This window comes from Electrophorus electricus, chromosome 10, assembly GCF_013358815.1.
Source record: "Electrophorus electricus isolate fEleEle1 chromosome 10, fEleEle1.pri, whole genome shotgun sequence".
Classification (NCBI taxonomy): Eukaryota; Metazoa; Chordata; class Actinopteri; order Gymnotiformes; family Gymnotidae; genus Electrophorus; species Electrophorus electricus.
The window spans coordinates 1,141,196-1,166,039 of record NC_049544.1 but is presented as its reverse complement, the minus strand read 5'-3'; the positions used below and the strand labels follow the sequence as shown (position 1 = coordinate 1,166,039).

The window sequence follows — 24,844 nt, the reverse complement described above, 5'->3', positions numbered from 1 at the left end:
GAGCTTAACTGCCAATGTGTCTATTTTTGTCTGTTTATTTGTTTAAATGTACAGCATTCATTTTTGCTTTGTCATCGCAGAGTACTGTCTGTAAATGAATGCTCTATAGACCTGTTGTTGCTAGCTATTGGCAAGACAGTGTCCAAACCCATACTCACGCCACCATTCCGCGTCCTTCACATAGGGCACGTTTTAGCTAGTCGATCTAATCTGGCTCGTCGATCGGACGGAGTCCCCACTATTCCCTATGAATAGAGCTACATACACAGCAGGCTTCCCTCCTAACGGAGCCTTTATCATAATTTAAATGCATTTAAACTCCCATCATTTGTCTTGTTGAATTAGTTTGAACTGATTACCTTGGATTATTTCTAAAGACCCTTTCAAGTGGCTTTCATCTCGTGACGAGACTCCCATGTCCCGTTCTGTTAGCATGAGGAAAGCAGCCAATCGAGAGACCCTCCACTGAACGTCGTAGGAAGGATGGCTCCAGCAAGGTTGATTAGGCAGGCTGAGATGAAGGCCGTGTGTGTACACAGTGCCCAACACCACACTTGGCAACTACGGATTTCATTCGGCCACGTCGTTGATTCTGAATCACCTCCTCATCCATCGTGCTATTTTAAGGCCCACTCTTTAAAAAAACAAAACAAAACAAAAAAACCTCTCCGACCTATTAATATCTGCGGGTGCACAATGAGAGCATGTCCGCTCCTGGCCAGCTTCGATGCTCATCGTCTAAGAGCTCTGGACTAAATGCTTTGAGAGACACCAAATGGGCTTCTCGGCTCACAAACTAATGGATCCTGATAGCAATCTTTTACCGGATGGTGGAGCAGAAATATCCCTTTGGGCCCATAAACACAGCAACCTATCAAGATTGTCCACTCCCACTGCCCCCTCCAAGCCTATTCCAATTGGCTGGCCCTGAATCGTATGCAAATGAGGCATGACTAAAGGTGACATAGGCTTGGACAATGCTCTGACATTTCGCTGCCATTTAGCCTGTGGGAAAGCATTTCTCTGTTTTAGAAAAGCTCTTTTATTCTCTGGGTTGAACAGCGCTGGAAAGAAAAGATCCACACAGAGGCAAGCTGGTAGTTACATGTTACTCTATTCTTGACAAACATGGACAGAATTATGCATACTGCACACCGGCAGAACTGCAGTACTAACAGAGTACTATGAACATGCTCTTACGAGCTTTACAGGTTTGGTGTCTGCTTATAGACACTCTGTCTCACTCACTCACTCACTCCCTGCCTCATTTACCTCCTCTCTGTCACTCCACCGCTCCATCATTGCTTAACACACTCGTTGTCTTACTCTCTCACCCTCCCTCCCTCTCTCACTCGCTCACTCACCACACACCCTCTCACCCTCTCACAATGGACCCCAAAATTCACGAATGCCCCGCGAGAGGTGGCAAATGCCAATAAAAAGCATCCGTCTCTCAGCCCCAGTGACGTATCTGGCAAAGATCACCGACTCTGGGATGTCACACTGGAAGGGGGGCGTTTGTGCAGAGCGTGTGTTAGACTACAGTCAGTACATAATGAGACCACACGTCCTTAGCTCTCAATGGCCACTCCCTCATCATCGCTTGTTATTAGTCTCATTTTCTGACGATCGATTTTGCTCTCTTATTTAAAGGTTCACCCCATCTCCTGCCCAACACTTTTCACTTCCTCAGTTCCTTTCCTTTCTTCTCTTAAGGCAGCAATTACGTGTGTGTGTGTGTGTGTGTGTGTGTGTGTGTGTGTGTGTGTGTGTGTGTATGATGTCTGGACGGGAGATGTGTGGAGGGTTGTTGAGTCCTGCTGTCTGGATAGCCACCCACAGCTCTGTGGTGTTTGTAGGATCTCTGCTCTAAATGGACGTCTCTACCACATCCAATAAATGCTCGATTGCTCTCATGCTGGGTGAACATAAGGCCACGTCATCGGTTATAACTCTCCAGAAGGCTCCTCGAACCAATTCTGGGCAATTTGGGCCCGATGGCACGGCGCACTGTCCTGCTAGAATATCCCATCGTTGTGGAGGTCAGTAGTGGGCACCAGTCAATAAAATGTTTAGTTGGACTAGTGGACCCAACCCATGCCATGAGAACACACCCAACACCAGAATGGACCCACCACCAATGCCTTGTTGACAACCGGGGTTCATGACGTCTCAGCCACACATGAACCCTGCTCATCAGACCACGGCATGTTACCAGTCCTCTAGGGTCCAGTTAGCAGCTTGAGGAGTCTGTCTGGTGTGTCTGTGTCTGGTGTTGTGGTGTTAACAGAGACACTCTGGTGTGTCTGTGGGATATGAGTGTGGGACGTCCTGTATTGAATGTGGATGTGATTTCAGCCAGTCTCTTGTCTGTTCACACGGACAGCTCTAGCCAGACGGCCAATGTGCTGTCTTCTGTGATTGGTCATGCCTTCTGTGACGTATTCCCGGTACAAACATAACACTGTAGATCGAGGAATGTTAAATTCCTGAAAAACTCTGGAAATGCAATGTCCCATCCATCTGGCACCCACCATCGTGCTTTGTTTCATCTCCAATTACTCACATCAATGTTCAGCCTCACTCACAAGGTAACACCTCACAACTTGTACAGGTGTGGGCATTCCCAAGTTGTCCCCAAGGTAACTTCATAAGCCTTCGACTTTTGGCACGTCAGTGTATATATACATATATTTATACCTGGAAGTGGAAAAAGACAGATACCATAAGACCTGCATGCCAAGATAGGAAATGTGCAGAAACTGATTTAATGGATATAAGAGATGAGATGCATTGTTTCCTGCATTACCCAAAATATAAATGAATAGAGATTCATTGTTTAAGAAAGTTAAAGAAAATGAAGAGTGCATCTGCTTGACTGATGAGCGTGTAGTTATTCTGGGAGAGGGGGTTGAGACAGGCAGCGGTATAGCTCAGCTCCGCATAGCTTAAGAAAGGATGTTTAAGAAATGCCTTCCTCCCATGTTTATATACACACGGTGTTGGTATGGTTTCCTGTTGGTTTATTCATTTATTTATGGAATTTTTTTTAAATGGTGGTGGTTGTTGTTGTTATAGCTGTTGAATATTAATTTTGCCCCCCCTCTTCATTTTACATATAACTTTACTTTTGTACTGTTGTGGAAAAATCATATAATCACATTCATGCCAATAAAGCATTATAAATTAAATTCTATACATTTGCCCTTCTCTCGCTCTCTCTCTCTCTCTCTCTCGCCCTCTCTCTCTCGCTCTCTCTCTCCCTCTCTCCCTCACCCCCTCTCTCTCTCTCCCTCACCCCCCCCCTCTCTCTCTCTCTCTCTCTCTCTCTCCCTCTCTCTCTCTCCCTCACCCCCTCTCTCTCTCTCTCTCTCGCTCCCTCTCTCTCTCTCATTCGCTCCCTCCCCCCCTCTCCTTTTTTCATTTTTTTCATTTCCTTTCTTGCTCTCCACTGCCTTTGCGTCCTCCCCTCTATGTGCAGGTCGATAACTCCACCCCTCTCCTCCATCACCCCCTCAGACTCCGTTTCCCCGGGGCCTTTTCAGTGGGTTGTCTCGTCTTCGTCTCAGGCTGTGTCTCATTGAATCCTCTGTCATATCCTCCCTCTGTGTCCCCTCCATTTCTCTCCCCTCGTCTTGTGCTTTAATTTCCGTCTCTGTCGTCTCTACGTTGTCTTCTTTGTGTCTGCTGGTCAGCTCCGTACACACTACACCTCTCTGGCCCTTTAACCTTTTTCTCTCTGAAACTGTTCTGTTCTCTCTCTCACTCTGTATGTGTGTGTCTCTCTCTCTCTCTCTCTCTCTCTCTCTCTCTCTCTCTCTCTCTCTCTCTCTTCCACATCTTTCTCCATCTCCCTTTCTGCACTGTAATGAAGGGGAAGTTGATTTAGTGGTATTGATTTTGGAGGGGGAATATTGTGTATGTATAAGTGATTTTATTTTAAAAAGGTGTAATTATCAGTTGATTTGAATATAAATCTTTGTTAGAATGACAATCTCTGGCATTCTATTTCTATATACACATATTTTTAGTGTCTACATATATATTTATATTCTTATCTTTCACTCTCTACCGGACTCTCTTTCTCTCTCTCTGTCTCTCTCTCTGTCTCTCTCTGTCTCTCTCTCTCTCTCTCTCTCTCTGCAGCGCTAAAAGACGACCGCTTTCAGATGGTCTTATTCACACCACGCTTGGTGCGCATCACGCTGACCAACGTGAGCGTGTCGGACGAGGGCGGCTACTTCTGCCAGCTCTACACAGACGACACCCACCACCAGGTGGCTACGCTGTCAGTGGTGGTACTCCCGGAGGTGCCCATCGTGGAGGTGAAAACTGAGGCGGTGGAGGGGGGAGAGGTGGAGCTCAGCTGCCTGTCGCCACGGAGCAAACCCCCTGCCACGCTGCGCTGGGTCCGAGACCGCAGAGAGATCCCTGGTGTGTGTGTGTGTGTGTGTGCATTTTTATCATACATGGACCCAGCTCACAAACGCAGGATACAGAGAGAATTGTCCTCAGTGAGCTCATGATTCACAGCACACGTGCATCTGAACACTCGCGCACGTGGACGCACACGCAGAGACACGCAGACAATAACATGAGCGGGTTCACGTCACAGGCACCAAACCCGTCTAGCTCACTGTCACTCAGACACAGGTCCATCCTTTGCTCTATTCATTCGTTCGTTCCTTCATTCGTTCGTTTATTAATTAATAATCCCTTAATTCCCATCATCGTCCCTTCGTCTGGCTGCCATTGGAGCACGTCCCTGGCTGGCTCATGCAGATATTTCCTCTTTTGACCCTACTCCCATTTCCTTTGGTCTGACATGTCTCTTATTGCTCATATCTGTCTCCGCGTCCCCACGGCAAGCCGTCCATCCGTCTCCCTTCTTCCCTCTAATCTCTCCGTCAGCGTTCAGCCGGAGTCTTCCTCCGCTTCACTCCTGCCACGCTTACATCCGGCCGTCTGGGATGTCCCCCCAGGCAGGACGCACGTGTCCGCGCCCGGGTGCGCTGCCGAGTCGGGTGTTGAGTTGGAGCTCCCTGTCCCCTGCACTTGTCTCACTCTGCTCCCTTCTCTTTCGCTCCTTTACTCCTCCGTGTATCTGTTCTTCTTTTCATCTATACTCGTTCAAGCTTGGAGAGTGAACAGAGGGAGAGGGAGAAAGAGAGTAAGTTAAAAAAGTACAGTGTGTGTGAGTGTGAGTGTGTGTGTGTGTGTGTGGGGGGGGGGGGATGTACTCTCAGCCTTTGATCCAGTCACATTTACTCCACATGAAAAAAATTTGCAGTCACTGCGTGATTGAAGTCGACGGTCAGTTATTTAATCCCGACTTGTTTGGCTTTGCTGCTATATTTCGCCCACGTGTCCCTGCCAGCTCTTTCAACATCCCTCTCTCTCTCTTTCTCTCTCTCCCTCCCTCTCTCTCTCTCCCTCCCTCTCTCTCTCTCCCTCTCCCCCTCCCTCTTTCTCCCTCTCTCTCTCTCCCTCTCTCTCTCCCTCCCTCTCTCTCCCTCTCTTTCTCTCTCTCCCTCTCCCTCTCTCTTTCTCTCTCCCTCCCTCTCTCTCTCTCTCTCTCTCCCCCTCCCTCTTTCTCCCTTTCTCTCTCTCTCCCTCTCCCTCTCTCTTTCTCCCTCCCTCTCTCTTTCTCCCTGCCTCTCTCTCTCTCCCTCTCCCTCTCTCTCTCTCTCCTCCACTGTGTCTACGTGTTAGTCTTTCTCTTTTCTTTACCATGATTAATCATTGTGGTAAGTGCCCATTAAATATGTTACACTGTATTACTCATCTGTGAACGCAGAGTGTGCGTGTGAGTGTGCGTGTGAGTGTGCGTGTGAGTGTGCGTGTGAGTGTGCGTGTGAGTGTGTGAGTGCTGTATTGAGGGGTTTCTTTGCCACTGTTGTCTTTGGCTTGCTTGTTTGAGGTCTGGATTCTCTGCAGAGCTGTTTGGTGTAAAGCTGCTTTGTGACACCTGTTGCCAAAAACTCTATACAAATACATTTGAAATTAAATCCAGTATCCACTTCCAGAAACCCAGAGAAAGATTCCCACTGTTTGTGTCTAGATGTTCTCACCTAAATCAGAAAAGTTTATCTCCCTCTCCATTCTCTCTCTCTCTCTCTCTCCATCAGGTGTCATTTCTCAGCAGGAGAATGTGAAGACGGTGAGTGTGTCCAACACCATCCGTATCCCAGTGGAGCGTAAGGATAACGGTGCTGCTCTGAGCTGTGAGGCGTCACACCCATCCCTCGCTGGTCAGAAGAGGATTCGCCACTACCGCCTGGACGTGCACTGTGAGAGCACACACACACCATGCACTCCTCCCTTTCAACATGGCTCCAGTAGCACTCAGTATCTGTTTAAGAACCTTCTCTTGGCGAACACTTAAAAGCACAACGTGTCCAAACGTGTCCTCAACTGTCCTCGGTGTCCTGCACCACATCTGGCAGAGCCAGGGGTCGAGGGGGCTTGTAAAGGGGTGTGTTGAAGTGTGACACTGATCTGTTCCTGATCTGTCTCTCTCTTCCCAGTCGCTCCAACTGTCAGGATCGTTCCCCCACTGGGAATTCTCCGGGAGGGAGACTCACTCAGCCTCACCTGCGTCGTCACTGGAAACCCAATGTGAGTGCGTGAGCCGCGCATGTGAGCCGCGTGTGCTGTGCTCGTGAGCTCGCTGTGACAGGATCCAGCGTGGGTGTGTGCACTGACACTTATCTGTGTGTAGGTGGATGTGTTGCTATAAGAAAAACCTCTATTCTGCTTGCCAGTTTACTTATTTATTTTACTTATTTATTTATTTGTTTGTTTTATTTATTTGTTTTCTCAAGGATTCAGAGCGTTTGTGAGAGCGCGCCTCAATCCGGACGGGTTTAAAACAAATAAAAGGTTCTTTGTGAGCTTAAAAGCAAATTCTCACGTCCACATATGTGGGAAGACAGAGCGAGGAGATCTGTCTACCCACAATGCCTTCTCTCTCACTCTTACGCCTTTTTTCTCTTTACCTCGTTCACTCCCCCCCCCACGCTCTCTCTATCTCTCTCATTCTGTCCTGCTCTCTCTATCTCTCTCGCTCTCTCTCTCTCTCATTCTGTCCTGCTCTCTTCGTGAGTGGCTCTCCGGGGTCTCTCGTAAGTATCCAGCATGGATGTGAAGGACGGCTGGACAAGGACCTGAGAGAGAGAGAGAGAGAGAGAGAGAGAGGGAGAGGGAGAGAGGGAGAGAGAGAGAGAGAGAGAAAAGGAGAGGAAGAGTGAGGGAGGAGCAGAGCGAAGACGAAAGAGACATCCAAAGATGTGGAGTTTGATTGAACTCCCTGTGTGGTCGGAGGTAGGATGGAGGTGGCGGCTTCGCAAAGACAGATGAGCGCCAAGGACGTGGGCGGAGTGCCCCCCGCCATGCTGCCCTAGCAACCCCACTCTGTTGCCACTTAATCACCCGCAGTGTAAAAGGACTCGGGGTGGGGGTGGGGCTTAGTCTATTAATGACGCGGTCTTTCCTGCCGGGCACCACTATGAGCCGTGGGGCAGGACTCCCGGGCGACCTTTAATTAAAGGCGCCCAGTGGGCATTGCCATCTGGGGCACCGTAGCCTGGTCAGTGGCGGTCCTGTCCCGTAACCATGGACCGCCTCAAAGCGTGGCCGTGCCTGTGGTGCGTGCCGTAATCTGTTTGCTTCACGGTCTTTGTCTCGCAGTCTGCCCTCGGTCGACCTCTCCGACGCCAGGTTGGCGCCGCTGCGTTTTTTCCGGTGCATTCGTGACTTTTCCGATCAAGGACATGGGCTGTAGGGGGAGAGACCCTCCTGCAACCTTCCAGTGACCAAAGCACTCGGCTTCATTAAATAATGACGCCGCGTGTCCTTTTGTCTTTCACTGGGAAACTTTAGTTTCCTCTGCTGTTTTACTGTCAGTACCCTGCCTGCTGTGCCAGAAACAAAGACTATATTATACACACACTCTCTCACACACACACACACACACACACACACACACACACACACACACACACACACACACCACTCTCACACACACACTCTCACATACACACACACACACACTCTCTCACACACACACACACACTCTCACATACACACACACACACACACACACACTCTCACATACACACACACACACACTCTCACATACACACACACACACACACTCTCACATACACACACTCTCTCACACTCAGTCTCTCAGTTCAATGTCAGTTTCAGTTCCAGACTGCTTTGTCTGTGTGTCTACATGTACCACAGTATTTCCAAGGCAGGGGAGAAATATTTTTAAAAAATGTCATTTGTGGCCACATGAATTCAGGATAAAAAAAACAGCTCTCACTCTGTGTGTGTGTGTGCGCGTGCATGTGTGTGTGTGCGCGTGTGTGCGTGCGTGTGTGTGTGTGTGTATGTGTGTGCGTGTGTGTGTGTGTGTGTGTGTCTGTCTGTCTCTAGGCCACGTGACATTCAGTGGTCACGAGTGAATGACAGCATGCCAGAAAGGGCGGAGACATCTGGCACCACCCTCATCATGACGCGCCTCAGCCAATCACACAACGGCACTTACCTCTGTCAGGCGCATAATAATTATGGCCGCGCGGCTGACCACTACACGCTGCTGGTGTACGGTAAGTGTGGTCTCAAATCCCCCAAACTGTATTTCACTTAACCACACCTGTGAAAGCTGTCTCACACACACTCACACACACACACACGCTCGCACGCACTCACACACACTCGCACACGCACACACACTCGCACACGCACACACACGCACACACACACACACGCACACACACACTCGCACGCACGCACATACACGCACACGCACACACACACACACACACACATTCACGCACACACACACACACACACGCTCGCACGCACTCACACACACTCGCACACGCACACACACGCACACACACACTCGCACGCACGCACATACACGCACACACACACACACACACACTCACACACACACACACATTCACGCACACACACACACACACACACACATTCACGTACTCCTTGAGATGGTAGTGAGACTAAAGCAGTTGGCCTAGTGGCAACTTTAGGTACTGTGCTCTTCAGTCAGCGCCTGGGCCGGTTTATCATCCAGGAGTTACATAAGAAGACCTCCTCTCTCTCCTTCTCTCGCGCTTCGTTTTCTCTCTCTTCACGCTGTGAAGGCAACCATCAAACCGTTTTAGCGCGGCGACTCCGTGAGCACGGGTGGGTGGGAATCTCATATCTTCTCTGGCAGTTGTCCCCTGCACCTTGCACAGCAGGTGGATGAGGTGTCCTGCCTGTGATGCCGTCTCTACGTCTCCTAGTCCCGCTCCATCGCCGAGCGCCGGGGAGATCGACCGCTTCCTCATCCCCGCCCCGGCCCCGGCGCCGGTTGCCAGGAGTGATGGGGATGGGTTAGCAAGCGGCTGCAGACCCACGGCGCGAAAATGCCCCCGGGACAGCGAACGGGAGAAGAAAGGTGGAAACAAAAAGCCGAGAGGCATCCAGCGGGAGAAGATGGAGAAGAAAAGGAGAAGATGAGGAGAAAAGGGAGACAAAGAGCAGAGAAGGAGCCTGAGTGGTGGAGTGAGGAAATGGCTCTCAATCCTCAAAATTGTTTTTCTCCAAAAAGCGGTATTTTTTTTTTTTTTTTAATGCCTGGAATGGCTGTGAAGCGTAAAATAGGGAGAAAGCACGTCTAATATGTTACAGCTTCTTCTGCTGCGTCAGTTCAATAGAGGCGCTTTACTGCACAGAGGGCTGTTTATAAAACAGGGTATGGGGGGGCCGTGGGGGGATTGAGCAGGGCACACAGGGAGAGACAGATGGAGGGAGATGGATAAAATCACAGAGAAAGGGAGATAGAGAAGAAGAGTGGGTGCCGCCTGGTCGGAGTGTCCCGTAATCTCAGGTGGTCTCACGCTACAGTGCAGGTGCCTAGCTGGGCCCCACGCCCCAGAGAGCACGTGTGAAACGGGCCGAGGGGAGGGAGGAGGGAGGAGGGAGGAGCCAGCAGGTGAGGAGAAGCCCCGCCACGACTAGAGGCACTAATTGGAACGCATCGCACGGCTGCCTAATTAACAGAGTGAGGTGAGGAGCGGGACACAGACCAAGACGCTCGTCTTTCCCTCCTTGCTTTTCCGCCCGGGACGGAGCGCCGCAGGAATGTTAAAATCAACGGCGTGGTGTGTTGAATAAGGAAGAGTGTGCAGAGAGGCGACCTTTGACCTAAAGGTGGAGCGGGGTGGGGTAGGGGTCGAGAGGGTCAGGGCATGTGCATGGGGTGTGTGTGGGGGGGCAGTGGTTCATGGTGGTTCCGGGTCGGGTAAATTGTCCCCAGGACCAACGCAAAAGGAATCTCACGTAGAGAATATGGTGATTTGGTTTACGTCAGGATTTAAAAATGCCAAGATGTGTCCTAGAGTGAAGACAGAAAACCCAGAACCATGAGAGAGTGTGACGGGGGGAGCTTTTAGGAGGGGAAGTTATGAAATATAGAGAGCATATGAAGAGCTTGTGAGAGGTGGAGAGGAGAGAAGGATGAACAGATGAAGGGTGAACTGTGCTTGTTTAGAGGAGCTGAGGGAGATTCATCTGAGTCCAGTTAATAACTAGCACTGCTACCACGATCAGTGTCTGCAGCCACACACACACACACACACACACACACACACACACAAACGCACGCACACACACATGCGCATGCACACACACACACACGCATGCGCACACATATGCACACACACACACATACGCATACACATACGCACGCACGCACACACACATGCGCACACACGCACACATACGCATACACATACGCACGCACGCACACACACATGCACACACATACGCACGCACACACTCACACACACACACATACGCACACACGCACGCACGCACACACTCACACACACACGCACACACATACGCACACACACGCACACACATACGCACACACACACACAGACAAGTGCATATTCATTCACTAGCACATGCGTGCACAGTGAATGAATGTACACACCACACAAGAAGAAGCATACAATCAACCACACACACCGCACACACGCAGCCAACATATGAACTATGTATGCACATGATCCACACACACACCACAGAACAAGCACACCCACATCAACGTGCACGCGGTCCACGCAGTATACAAGCGCATGGCTCGTGTGTTCAATGACGTGCTCACGCGTGCACAAACAAATGTGCACACGCGCCTGCCCACACACACAAGGTGGGCCCCCAACCCTCCTCCCCTCACCCTCACCTCCGTTCGCTTGGTGCCAGACACACACACACACACACACTTCTGTTCTTGCTCTGGGTACATATCTACACGAGCCTCACTCAGGTGGGAGGGGGGCAGAGCTGGGAGGGAGAGAGGGATGGTGTTTTTGCTGATATCAGAGGTGTGGAGGAAAGAGATGGATGAGCTTAGATACGAGGGAAAATTGCAGGAGAGAGCGATGGAGGTGGGGGGGAGGGGCCACCTCAGAGCTCCCCGCTGGCTGGCTGGCAGTGGAAACATGCTCCACATGCCCTGAACTTACCAGCGCTATGAGACCAACTGCGCCATCACGGCTGTTTTAACATCAAGGTCTGATTGGAAAGACACCTCTGGAATTACAGATGCAGACCACTGCTTACACACACACACACACACACACACGCTTGTAGGTACCCCAGTGATATATACGTGTAATTTGTGCATGTACCATCAGTAGTTTGTGTGCCGTTGCCTGACTAACTCATTCCCGTCTGGTTCCCTCATAGAGAATGTGTCTGTGTCTGTCACTCCCACACCCCCACCTGACTCCACCTCCCAAACCCACCCACTCTTCAGCTTCCCACTGGAGCGCAGAGGTAACAGTCTACCCCTTCTCTCCTCTCCTCTCCTCTCCTCTCCTCTCCTCCACTCCTCCACTCCTCCTCTCCTCCCCTCCCCTCCCCTCTCCTCCCCTCTCCTCTCCTCCACTCCTCCCCTCTCCTCTCCTCCCCTCTCCTCTCCTCCCCTCTCCTCTCCTCTCCTCTCCTCCACTCCTCCTCTCCTCTCCTCCACTCCTCCTCTCCTCCCCTCCCCTCCCCTCTCCTCCCCTCCCCTCTCCTCCCCTCTCCTCTCCTCCACTCCTCCTCCCCTCTCCTCTCCTCTCCTCCCCTCTCCTCCCCTCCCCTCTCCTCCCCTCTCCTCCCCTCTCCTCTCCTCCCCTCTCCTCTCCTCCCCTCTCCTCCACTCCTCTTCATCCAGTCCATCTGTTGACTTGTCAGTTTTCTCCTCTCACAGCTCTCACTCCCACAGTGCCGCTTGGTGAACTCCTCTGAACCTCCTCCCCTCCCCCCTCCCCTCGCCTGTTTGCTTTCACGTTTCCTTCTGCTATTCCTTTAAAGGGATCTCCTCAGAAGTCATCTGCATGTCCTGATGCGATAACTTCACTTATGGGCTGTTTACAACTATTCATGCATGTGTATATATACACACACACACACACACACACACACACACACACACACAGTGCCCTTGACTTCTTAAGCCCTAGCACTCTTCTCTAGTGTCCAGTCAGCTGTTATGCCCAATCTTTTCCATTACCTGTGTGTGTGTGTGTGTGTGTGTGTGTGTGAGTGAATGTGCAGTTGCACATAAACACACTCACAAAGCTGTGAACGTGGGCAAGGTCTCTCAGACAAGACAGACTCCACACTGTGCAGTGCAGTGTCAGTCAGATCACCCTCCTGTGGGTCAGAAGAGTGCTTATGGGCCGAAACCCATGCACACACAAACACATACACCCACCCACACACACACATGCACCCACGCACGCACACAAACATACACACACGCGCGAGCGCACACACGCTTACGCACACCCACACATACGCACACTCTCACGCATGCACACACAAACACACACACACACACCGACACATGTGCACACACACACACGCTCACAAACACCGACACATGTGCACACACAAACAGACACATACGCACGCACGTGCACACACGAACATGTACACGCGCGAGTGCGCACACCCACCCACGCAACCACACACACGCGCACACACCCACACACACCCACACACACGTACAACTGCGTAATTTTCACTTGCTTGCCTAATTTTATACCAACATTCAGTGGTAATTCTACAGACATATGGACATGTTTTGACATCTACTGTACAGTATAAAAGCCCCAATCTCCATCAGAGAGATAGTGAGGGAGATGGAGGGAGAGATGGATGGAGAGATGGATGGAGGGAGGGAGGGAGGGAGGGAGTTGTTCCTGCCGTATAACGGCACTGATTACAGACCTCCTTCCTCAAACTCTACTAATCTCTGATTCATTGCTCCTTGTGCTCCCTCTCCCCCTCTCTCTCTCCCCCCCTCTCTCTCTCCCCCTCCTCTCTCTCCCCCTCTCTCTCTCTCTCTCTCCCTCTCTCTCTCTCCCTCCCTCTCTCTCTCCCCCTCCCTCTCTCTCTCCCTCCCTCCCTCCCTCTCTCCCACCCTCTCTCCCTCCCTCACTCTCTGCCTCCCTCCTCGCGCTCTCTGTCTCTCTCCCTCCCTCCCTCTCTCTCTCCCTCCCTCTCTCTCTCCCTCCCTCTCTCTCTCCCTCCCTCCCTCTCTCTCTCCCTCCCTCTCTCTCTCCCCCTCCCTCTCTCTCTCCCTCCCTCCCTCCCTCCCTCTCTCCCTCCCTCCCTCCCTCCCTCTCTCTCTCCCTCCCTCCCTCCCTCCCTCTCTCTCTCCCTCCCTCCCTCCCTCCCTCCCTCTCTCTCTCCCTCCCTCCCTCCCTCTCTCTCTCCCTCCCTCCCTCCCTCTCTCTCTCCCTCCCTCCCTCTCTCTCTCCCTCCCTCCCTCTCTCTCTCCCTCCCTCCCTCTCTCTCTCTCCCCCTCTCTCTCTCTCTCTCTCTCTCTCTCTCTCTCTCTCTCTCTCTTTGCTTCACCTTTTTTTTGCTCCATTTTCCCACACCTCCCTCACTCTGCATTTCCTTTTTCTCTGTTTTTCACTCAACTGTTTTTTTTTTTTGCTTGTTTTGTTTTTTGCGTGCTCTCTGGCTCTCTCAGAAGACAGCGAGATGAAGGAAGCCATTGTCAGAAAATGAGAGCGAGAGATTGTGTGCGTGCACGCGTGTGTGTGCGTGTGTGTGCATGCTCGTGTGTGTGTGCGTGTGCACGTGTGTGTGTGCGTGCGTGTGTGGTGTGTGTGTGCGTGTGCGTACGCCTGCTGAGAGAGCAGTGTGTTGACTTGGTGGTGTAGGGAGTCTCTGTACGTTGTCACTAACTGAGCGTGGCCTGCCAGGCTTCACACGAGAGACCAGTAGGCAGAGAAGCTGCTTAATTTTTCATCCCATATGAAATATTACTCACCAGAATTCTAATGAAATCTCCCTCGACAGCCTGTTCTCTCTCTCTCTCTCTCCTGTTACCAATGCATACATTTTAACTTCTGCAAGGATGCTTGCAAACTTTTTTTCATGCTTTTTTGCAACTTTCCATGCTGCCGTCTCCCCACCGTGTCCCCGTGTTCCACCTGCGTCTGCACGGAGGGCAGGCTTAAGGGGTGTGAGGGGGGACATTCTCTCTGAGTCTGTCAACTTGCTACATAACACCCATGCAGTGCATTGTGTTGAAATATATACAACTGATGATTCATTGTGCATGGTCTTCTCTCTTTCTGTGTGTGTGTGTGTTTGTGCACTGCAGACCCAGGGGCAGTCGTGGAGGCACACAGTGCAGTACCGTACGCTGTCATAGGGGGTGTGCTCGCATTGCTGGTGTTCACTGTCATCTGTGTGCTCATCGTCACCATCTGGTGCTCCGTTCGACAGAAAGGTGAGTTGCACCCCCCACCCCAATGTGGAGTCCAGCCCTGACCTGCCTGCCCTCTAGATCGCCCCCTAGTGGTGATGGTGGACCAGTGGAGAGACTTGGTTGTTGTAGTGAATATAGGGTTCCCTGTATACGTTATACACGCACATGTTCTATCTCAGTGACTTGATCCCAACATCCTTTCACACATCCTCTGTGTTTACCTCTGTGAGGTACTTGAGCTCTGAACAGTCATTATATTTACTCATTAAAAACAAGCGCATTTTCGTTTCCTCGGTGGAAAAGAAAGAAAACAGAAAAGGAAGAAAACGAACACCTAAAGGCAAAAACAGTCTCGAGTCTGGAGTAGAACAACCAGGAACAAAATCTACTGCAAGTTCCTGAAAAGTGGAGCCGCGGCTAGAGAACGCAGCTCGCGAGGAGGAGGTGAGGAACCCCGAGGAGGCTCGCAGGGAACGGGGCCGATGAGGAGGAGTGGGATGTGAGGATGAAGAGATGGAGTGTGGCTCAGGAGGAGAAGGGTGGAGCATCACAGAGGCGAAGAGAGACACCCGGGGGAGTCTCGTTCTCCCAACACTGCTGAGACACCTCTCTCCCCACTGCCGGGAGAGCAGGAACAGGGCACGCAAGAACGGGGCACGCAAGAACGGGGCACGCAGGAACGGGGCACGCAGGAACGGGGCACGCAGGAACGGGGGGTCTTGGCAGGTTTAAAGCCCCTTTAGTTGCCCGTGTTGGTCCTCAAGCTCTCTGAAATGCTTTACTTTCCTTGCCTTGTTTCCCGGCTGTCCTCGTGGCAGCCTTGTGCCAAGGAAGATAACGCCTGATAACAGCTCCCACGCCGTGGGACGGGCCGGTGGTCCCTGGCTCAGTGTTGGACAGCCCACTCATCAGTCTAGCTGTCAGCCTATCAGCAAGGAATCAGAAGACATTTTTTTTAACCTTGGGTTGGCTGACGAGCTCACAGGTCGGTTATTAATCAGCAGGCAGAGAAATGGCTTTAAAAAGCGGTCTTGACCCTGTCTGCCTGCATGCACGTCGGGGTTTTTCTTTTTCTTCTTTTTAATGACCTCATCGGGAGACAGAAGGTCCCCACGCAAGATTGCTTTTTTAATGAAGCCTCCATCCGGGTTTGGTGGATGCGACTTGTAACAGCGCGGAGCAAAAAGGTTATGTGGCCCCGCTGGTCTGCTTCCTACGCACAGAACAGTGTTAACTAATGATTGTACATCCAATTAATTTGTGATTAATTAGGACTTAACATTGTTCATGTCTGCCCCCCCATGACGGCTTTGGGAGGGGGAAGCCCCAGTCATCGTGGCTCAGCACTAACGGGGCTGGACGAGGGGACGCTTTGGGGTCAGACGGTGTGGACGCGGGCGTACGAGACTGCCGAGGAGCCCCAGGTCGTTCTCGTCCTGGACCTGGACGGACGTTCCGAGTGACAGCTCATGCATCAGACATGACGGAGCCCTCCGGACGGCTGCGTCCGGACCGGCAGGAGACACACCCGTCTCCGCCTGTGTCTGTCTCCCTCTTGCTCTCGTAAAGCCCGCTGAATAACATTCGAGGCTTTTTTGATTTGTGGTTGATGGCGGACATGCCAAGTTGACCATTAAATTTGGATTTCTAGTTTGGGGAAAAAAGAGGCTTGAATTTTTAACGGATGAATTTTTAACCTGTGTTGTGAATATCGGTATTGGACAAGAAAGATGGTGCAGCAATACGTCGATAACGTCGGCGGTTAACAGATGGGCAAGTCATTGCATTATCCATTTAATGGCTTTTGCATTGTCTGTTATGTTGCTGCGTAGCTAGCAGTGTCTCTTCAAGGAGAAAAAGGGTTGGAAGTACGTTGGAGAAGGCATCGGTGAAAAGCGTGATTGAACAAACGTGAAGTACATGGAAGTCTTTTAGGAGCTTTAAACAGCTGCAGGAAGCACATGTGCAGGAAGCACATGACCATCGCGCACCACCTGAACGAACAGGATCGTTATACATGCCTCTGGTATCCTTCGCCACTAACATCCTCCAGAAAGGCTGACTGCAGGAAACCCACAGAGTGGAGAACTTTGTTGTATCTGAAACTACTCTATTTGAAAGACTAGTGAGTGCCAGGGGGTTTTATTGAGAATCCTATAGCCAGGACCAGGTTTCTGAGAGATTTTTTTGTTGTTGTTTTAAGTCTGATTTTGCGTTTCTTTGGCAGTAATACCAGGCATGCGTTTGGTCAAGGTGTTTACAGGTAGAATTTCTCGTCAAGAGAAAATCCCATGACCCATCGTTGGTTGAACGAGAGGTTAAAACTCTTTAGAGAGGCTCAGACTTCACAGAGAAGCCCTTTGGCAAGACAGAAAATCCCTTACACTGGAGAAAAGCTACCCACAACTTTCACAGTTTTGTACCTATAAGTTGTAGCATAAATATTCATATTTTCTTAAAAGAGCTTTGTGCACATTGATGATAAAACATTTAATGCTGGAAATAAAGTTACCATTAAAAAAAGTATGATTAAACAATTTATTAAACCAGCAACAGATTGTATTATTAATAGTTTCAGCTCTATAATTAAGATGTGATGATCTCTCTCTCTCCCCCCCCCGCCTCTCTCCTCCCCCCCCGCCTCTCTCCTCCCCCGCCCTCTCTCCCTCTCTCTCTCTCTCTCTCTCTCTCTCCTCTCTCTCTCTCTCTCTCTCTCTCTCTCTCTCTCTCTCTCTCTCTCCCTCTCCCTCTCTCTCTCTCTCTCTCCCTCTCTTTTTCCAGGATCATATCTGACACATGAGGCGAGTGGCCTTGATGAGCACGGGGAGGTACAGGAAGCGTTTCTCAACGGAAACGACACCAGTCAGGGCAAGAAGGAGTATCTACTGTAACAGCCCTAGTGGATCGCTACGGAGCATACACCACAGCTGCCCACACACACACACACACACACACACACACTCACACACACACTCACACTCACACAAACTCACTCTCCCTGCTAAACCATGAGAAGGAGGCAGAGTCACCGTCACCCTGCAGGCGTTCAGGCCCAGCCGGGCTCCAAACCTCCAAAGCGGTCCGGTCACTGAGCCCAATCCAAATCAACTAATCAGACGACAGCTACGAGGGCCTCGTGTCTCTCGCTAGAAAGGATTTACAGCTGCCCCTCCCCACCTACTGGAACCTACCACACACACACACACACACACACACACACACACACACACTTCTGAAGCCTGCTGGGTACAGCTGTAGTCTCTGATCGTCTCTCTCAGGCTGTTTCTCTCTCTGTCCCCACCTGTCTACCCACCACCTCAGTCATTAGGCCATTATAATGTGGAGGTGTGAGGCAGATGCTGAATTACAGTGAAGTGTCTCTCACACTGGAAGGACTGGGACTTGACAACTAGAACAAGGAAAGTGATGAGCTGAATGCAAAGACAGAATATTACACACACTCACACACACACACACACACACACACACTCACACACACACCACACTCACACACACAAACTCACACACACACCACACTCACACACACAAACTCACTCACACACACCACACTCACAGCACTCACACACACTCACACACAGAGCACACACACTCACACACATACACACACACACACACCACACTCACACAAACTCACACACACACACACCACTCACACTCACACACAGAGCACACACACACACACACAGAGCACACACACACACCACACACTCACACAAAGAGCACACACACACACACACACAAACACTCACACACACAGCACTCACACACACACTCACACACAGCACTCACACTCACACACAGAGCACACACACACTCCACACAGCGCACACACACACTCCACACAGCGCGCGCACACACACTCTCACGCACACACTCACACACACACTCACACTCACACACAGAGCACACACACTCACTCACACTCTCTCACACACACACACACACACACACATGAACAGGCACACACTGACACAATGAAACATATCTCTTAAGTCATTATTTGTATAAAAATGTCACGTAAATTAAATGAATCTTTTAAGAACTGAACACAAATGATTTACTTTTGAGTGCATTACCGAGTAATTATTGCTATTATACTAACACAGAATATTAGCCTAGAAGTACAGAAATGAACAAAATACTGTTGAGTGATCTTTAAAAAAAAATAAAATGAGTAAAAAAATGATATATAAATATAAATATAAATTTCATTTCTTATACCTTGTTTTTTATTAGTTATTATTATTATTATTATTATTATAAATGTTTAAAAGTGTACTTCCCACGTTTTTTGTCTCTTCTCTTTCATTCTCTTCTACCCTTTCTCTTTTCCGTCTTTGTCTGCGTGCATCTTTGTCTTCGTCTCTTCCTCGTTGTCCTTCACCCGCGCTGATTTTTTTATGGTTCCCACGTTGCTGTTGATATAGCTAACTGTGTTTCTTTATAGGGGAAAGATACTGAGCACGACAAAATAAAACACTTGGAAGAACCTTCCGTCAGTGGCTTGTCTTGAGTGCTTTGGAGAAAGCTGTTAGAAACGAGAGAGAGAGAGAGAGAGAGAGAGAGAGAGGACGAGACCTTGTGAGTGAGTGATGCATTTACAGGTGGCTATAAAAAGAAGGACGGGAGGGGGCAGAGGGGCATTTAAATCAGGTGAGACTGCGGCAAAAGAGAGATAAAATGAACGCTAGATGAAAGAATGAATATAGAAGAGCTGATGAATCATAAAGATGATTGGGAGAAGAAAAGGAAGCACACAGCCGCGCGCTCTCTCATCCCCTCTTTCTCTCTCTCTCTCTCTCACACACACACACACGCTCTCTCACTGACAGCAGCTGTGGAAAACGGCACCATAATACCGTCCGTTGTTTCCACGCAATCAATACGCGATTTTGTCGGAAAGATGCTGGGAATATTTATTACTCGCCGAGTTTGGGACATAAAAGCTGGCGGAGGGCCTCCGCGTTGTCGCTGATCTATGCGTCTGTCCTCCGGCGACGCCGGAGCGCGCGGCGGAAGGCCTGTCACCAAGAGTGATCGTCAAACGGCGGGCGGAGGCGGAGGCCGCGTGCCTGAGCCCGGTACAGGCTTCGCACGCATCCATCAGCCGCGTGAGAGAGATGTACGATGGGAAGGCTCCTTATAAGCGCGACCATAAGCGTCGTGTGCTGCACGAGCAACCGAATGAGGCATCGTGCACAGGAACGGAGAGAGGCGCTGCGAAGAGCACAATTAATCCGCTGAAGAAATGGATGTTATAAAAATGTTACCATATATAAGATGACCTGACCACCGTGTGCATGGGGAGTTCATGCGTCTGGGTTACTTCGGCTCACGGGTACTGACATAAACCTGTGCTGTTTTTCCGGTAATTCGGAGGTAATCTGGATACCTCGCGCGCCCCGAAGTTAAAATTCATCGTATTTGAGTTCTGAGGCTACCGAGACCTCAGCTATGAGCGGCGATGTCACGGGCAGATGGAAAAAACACACACAGCACAAGAGTGCGGCTGTGCACTTCGGAGCAGCCACATCCACGGTAGCTGGGCCGTGAGAAAACACTCCAAATCGACCCGAACGGCGACAGCCGGCCTTGTCGCCGGGAAACAAAAAGCCCCTTTCAAGCGGAGAGGACCCACCGCTGCGTCTTCCTCTCACCTTTTCAATAAGGCGCCGTGGCAAGGGCCTTGCGTAGCCGACCACTTCACCGAGGAAGAAACACTTTCAAAGAGAGAGGGGGAGCAACGGAAGCGTCAGACGAAAGGAAATACCTCTCGTGGCGCGGAGATATGAGACGCGTGGGACCAAAGGGTGTCTCGGCTGGAGATTTGCACGCATGAAAGTGAGCTCGAGAAGGAGTGCGGCTAAATGAGCACGAAAAGGAGCAGAGACTCGCGTGCGATTTGAATATCTGACGGTCGTTTTTCGCCAGCTCGGGCGCCAGCAGGCAAACAGAAGAACGCAATTAGTCGGAGCTGTGCATTTAATTCCAGCCGTGCTTAAGAAATACTTGTTTAATCAAATCGCAATGAAGTCTGCACAATTGAGAGGTTAACTGTGTTGAATACAATATTGACACTTTTCTTGCCAGATATTATTATTATTACAGTAGGTTTAATTAAACTTAGCCAGATCAGAGCTCATGACTACTCCTATGTATGTAGCCTGTAAATCTTGGGATTAGGACAATGCTGTTATTAATACTGGAGGTGGTTGTCATGGATACTAATTTGGCTATTTCAACTGACTGGAAAATTACAATCATTCTGAATAGCTGAAAAGGAGCATGTGCATAATTTTCGTGTAGCTGACATGGTGAACAATTACAAACACATTACTGTTGTGATAGAGCAAAGTCTCACTGTCCTTGTTCTACACATCATCTGGCGTCTGGGCTTTTGGTGTTTGCCGAGGTGGACAGAACTCTGCAGGTGAGCCCACTGGCTTCAGTTTTGAGGAGATGGTTGTCTCCGGGGTGAATAGGAGCGGCGGAACCAAGCCGTAGGCCTGGAAGAGGAGGGTGGCCGTCAGGGTGGCCCAGACGGGTCTTCGGCTGGCGGGGACGAGGAGGCGCAGGACGTGGGTGGTGTGGAGGGGCAGACACAGGAGGACGAGGAGTAAGAGGGACAGAGCCAGAGAACGGGAACGGCCGGGGGGTGTCTTCTGCCGCGTGCACGCCAGGTCCAGGTAGGCAGCCAGGAGGACGAGCAGTGGGACGAGGAAGACGGCGACAGCGTAGACGCCGACGAAGAAGGCCGCGTCGAGGACGGCGTCCGGGGCGCACACGGCCCAGTGGTTGCCGTGGAGCTCCTCGTACGTGAAGTTCTGCAGGTCCTTCACGACGAACTTGGAGAGGAAGCCGGCATAGGGTAGGTACTTGCCGATGACCGAGCGATCCTGTGGGTGCGGGACCCTGGGAGGGGGCCGGGGGGAGGTGTGATTAGACCCACCTTCCAGGCCCAGCCCCACTGAGTCCTCCTCCGCCCAAGTGTCGGGCGAGTTGGAGACGATGAACTGGGAGAAGGCGGTAACCACGGAGGCGACCCAGACGAGGAGGACCAGGCACAGCGCCTGCTGACGCCTCACCAGGCGTGTATATCTGGAAGAACCATGAACACAGGATGGATCTTGAGCCTCGTTCTGGACCGAACAGTACTGAGGATCCATTACTTATTATTGACAGTTTGGGTCAAACCAGCAGAGCCATTAAAGTGTTTACAGACCTTAAAGGAATCGAATAACCACTTTTTTAAATCTTTTTTTTTTTTTTTTTTTTAAACACGCTTTTTCAGTTTGGGGCTTAATGTTGATGCAGTAACATGAATTAAGTAATGTCGATGTCACTCAAAAAAACGTGGCTTACGGAATCTGAAACCTCCAGTCACGCACAGAGCCTCACCTGTGTCCCAGTCGCCACTGCAGGTGAGCATCGACAGTGAGCAGGAGCTGTAACCCCACTGTGAACTGCCTGACCAGCAGGGGGCAGCACACCAGCGTGATGCACACATACAGGCACTGGGGGCTCCGCATGTTGAGCAGCACGTCGACGGGCACGTTCACGGCCGCTCCGACTGCCCCCGCCCAGCCCAGGCAGCTCCTCAGGCAGGCGGTCACGGCGCCGCCCCCCGGAGACGCCCCGGTCCCACCCTTCCTGCAGAGCCTGACGCTGACGACGATCACGGCCACGGACAGCACGCTCTGGGTCAGGGAGAAGAGCCACATCAACCGCATGGTGCCTGGAGACAGAGGAGAGCGGAGCATAGTGGCAAGGTCAGGAACCACGGGAGGGGCGAAAGGGACGCAGGAGGCCGGCTAACTGGAGATGTGGAGCAATAGAAGCAATGGGGCACTTTCAGGGAGGGCGGGGGGTGTTCCTGCCTGACCGATTAAAGGTCAGCCTTGTTTCTGCTGTCCGTCACAGCCGGATCCACAGCAGTCACGCACGCACTCACCCCCACGTGGCTTCCGCAGGGGGGCTTTTAGTACACACTCACGCCACAGGCTGCCAGTAAGAACACACACACACACACACACTGCAGGGCTCTTCGGTATGCCACCCGCCTGCTTACCGTAATAAGTCCGACCTTTCCAACAGTCTAATAACAGTAACTGGTTTTGGAAAATCTGTGAGCATTTCATTGTAACGAGGACGGCAGGGGCCAGCTCTGCTCTTCGGGGTGTAGGCGGGGCCGGCTCGGGGCCGCCACCTCCCATGTGTCTCACCTCTCTCCTAAATTGATTATCTGGAATATCTCATCAGCAACCACACAAGTCCTCACGCTTCGCTTCTGCCCCTACTGTGACTCCTGGGTCTCTACACAATTAATTAAACAGCTAATCAATTCTACTTATTCTGTTATATAATTATAGAATTAATTATTGCTCAGAGAGCAGTAAGGACCAACACATCCATGCCATAGTTTGTTGGACTGGATTCTCCAAGGAGCTTTTAATTAGGGAAGCGATGCGTGGTCCGTGGTCAGCGTACAGCAGGGGGTGTCAAATCTGTGCAGATTACTGTTTACAATAAAAGATGGCAGCTTCTTAGGTAATAGTAATCTTTGTTTATATAGCACCTTGCATTTTGAGTCCAAAGGCTGAAAGAAATGATTTACATGACAAGTATTGTATGTTATTGAAATACATTACTACAAATCATGAAATATGACATAAAATGAACTGAAATGTTTTGGCCAGACTAAGCAAGCATTCTGGGTTTAGTCTCTCTGGGTTTAGTGTCTGGCTGTCTAATATTCTCTGGATCTCTGTCTCCTGAACTTTGGAATAAACATCGACATCTAAGACGGTGCTTCATGGTGTGAAGCCTTTTGACGTACTGTGACATCTTTAATTGAGTTTGATGTGTACTGACATATTTAAACCCCTGATCTGATCTCTCATATGGAAAATAGCACAGTTCACACACCGGAAAGCTTTTATCATCCGTAAACGGTGTGAGACATAGATGACTGGACACAGTCTATGGTGTGAGACATAGATGTGGTACGACTGTGTCCAGACACAGCCTTGCCCATATTGATTGGAGGTTACCCTGGTAACATCAACGCCAAACTCAGAATTAGATTTACGGTGTGATTAAACTCAAGTGTCTTCTAAGACTTTCTGAGTAAGAACAGTAGAGTCCAGTGTGGACAGGACAGCCTTAAAGACACACTTCCTATCCCCATATGAAGATTGCAATCACACATAATTACCACTTAGTCAGTACACAATAAGAGATCAGATGAGAGTTCAGAAAACTGGAAGAAGATCAGGGCAAGAGGTATAAACACAGTAACAAGTACCAAAACTCCAGCAGATCAAAAGACTGAAAGACTAACAGAGTGTTTTTCCCGTTGATACTAAATGACAAATCACACACAGTGGCACCCCACTTCATAAGGCTTGTGCTTAGAACAAAACCCGAATGGAGAACATTAAATCAAAAACACGATAATCGTGTGATACAACAGAGTGTGTGTTGAAGACACGCGCGTGACGGCATGAAGGGAATTACCTGATACGGTGGAGCAGGTGGATGTGTGTCCACAGTGTTTGGAGTGTATCTTTCCTCGGCTTAAACCTGTCTGTCAGTCTGCGGCTGTGCGGCTGAATAAACGAACTTTCATAGACCGACTCCGTCCACCTGCTCCTGAAGCCTGTGTAAACATGTCAATATGTCAATATGAGAGTAGTCTTGTCCTTCCCATTAGACAGGCGCAAAGGGCAGCGTTGCCACGGTGAGTGGGCACCAGACACATGCACACAAGTTGGGGGCGGGGGGCAGTTTTATAACTTCTATAACTGATGTGTCTGTGTGTGTGTGTGTGTGTGTGTGTGTATATATATATATATATATATATATATATATATATATATATATATATGAATGATATTATTCATATTATGTTGATATTAGGGGAATATTAACCATGTTAGAGTGATATTAGTCATATCAGGGTGACAGTCATATTAGGGTGATAATAGTCATGTTGATATTAGTCATGTTGATATT

General features: G+C 50.2%; 2 protein-coding genes across 4 annotated transcripts in view; one reads left to right on the top strand and one right to left on the bottom strand.

Moving 5' to 3' along the window:
• The window catches only part of cadm4 (cell adhesion molecule 4), an 82,814-nt gene extending 64,476 nt beyond the window's left edge, over positions 1-18,338 (top strand). For 2 of the 3 annotated variants that reach the window (XM_035530837.1, XM_027029267.2), the window contains exons 3-9: positions 4,147-4,434; positions 6,129-6,290; positions 6,528-6,618; positions 8,446-8,618; positions 11,779-11,868; positions 14,702-14,830; positions 17,591-18,338. In XM_035530837.1, the coding sequence (XP_035386730.1) occupies positions 4,147-4,434; positions 6,129-6,290; positions 6,528-6,618; positions 8,446-8,618; positions 11,779-11,868; positions 14,702-14,830; positions 17,591-17,700 (1,043 nt within the window). In that variant the 3' untranslated portion in view covers positions 17,701-18,338. The remainder of the gene's footprint in view (positions 1-4,146; positions 4,435-6,128; positions 6,291-6,527; positions 6,619-8,445; positions 8,619-11,778; positions 11,869-14,701; positions 14,831-17,590) is intronic. The other variant, XM_027029268.2, reaches the window with a different exon arrangement.
• A 2,609-nt stretch (positions 18,339-20,947) lies between these two features.
• On the bottom strand, positions 20,948-24,430 carry LOC113589552. Its single transcript, XM_027029270.2, has 3 exons — positions 24,347-24,430; positions 22,229-22,565; positions 20,948-21,928 (listed from the first exon to the last, which is right to left on the bottom strand). The coding sequence occupies exons 2-3, from the start codon at positions 22,558-22,560 to the stop codon at positions 21,202-21,204; spliced, it is 1,059 nt and encodes a 352-aa protein (XP_026885071.2). The 5' UTR covers positions 22,561-22,565; positions 24,347-24,430; the 3' UTR covers positions 20,948-21,201.
• Between the last annotated feature and the right edge of the window lie 414 nt (positions 24,431-24,844).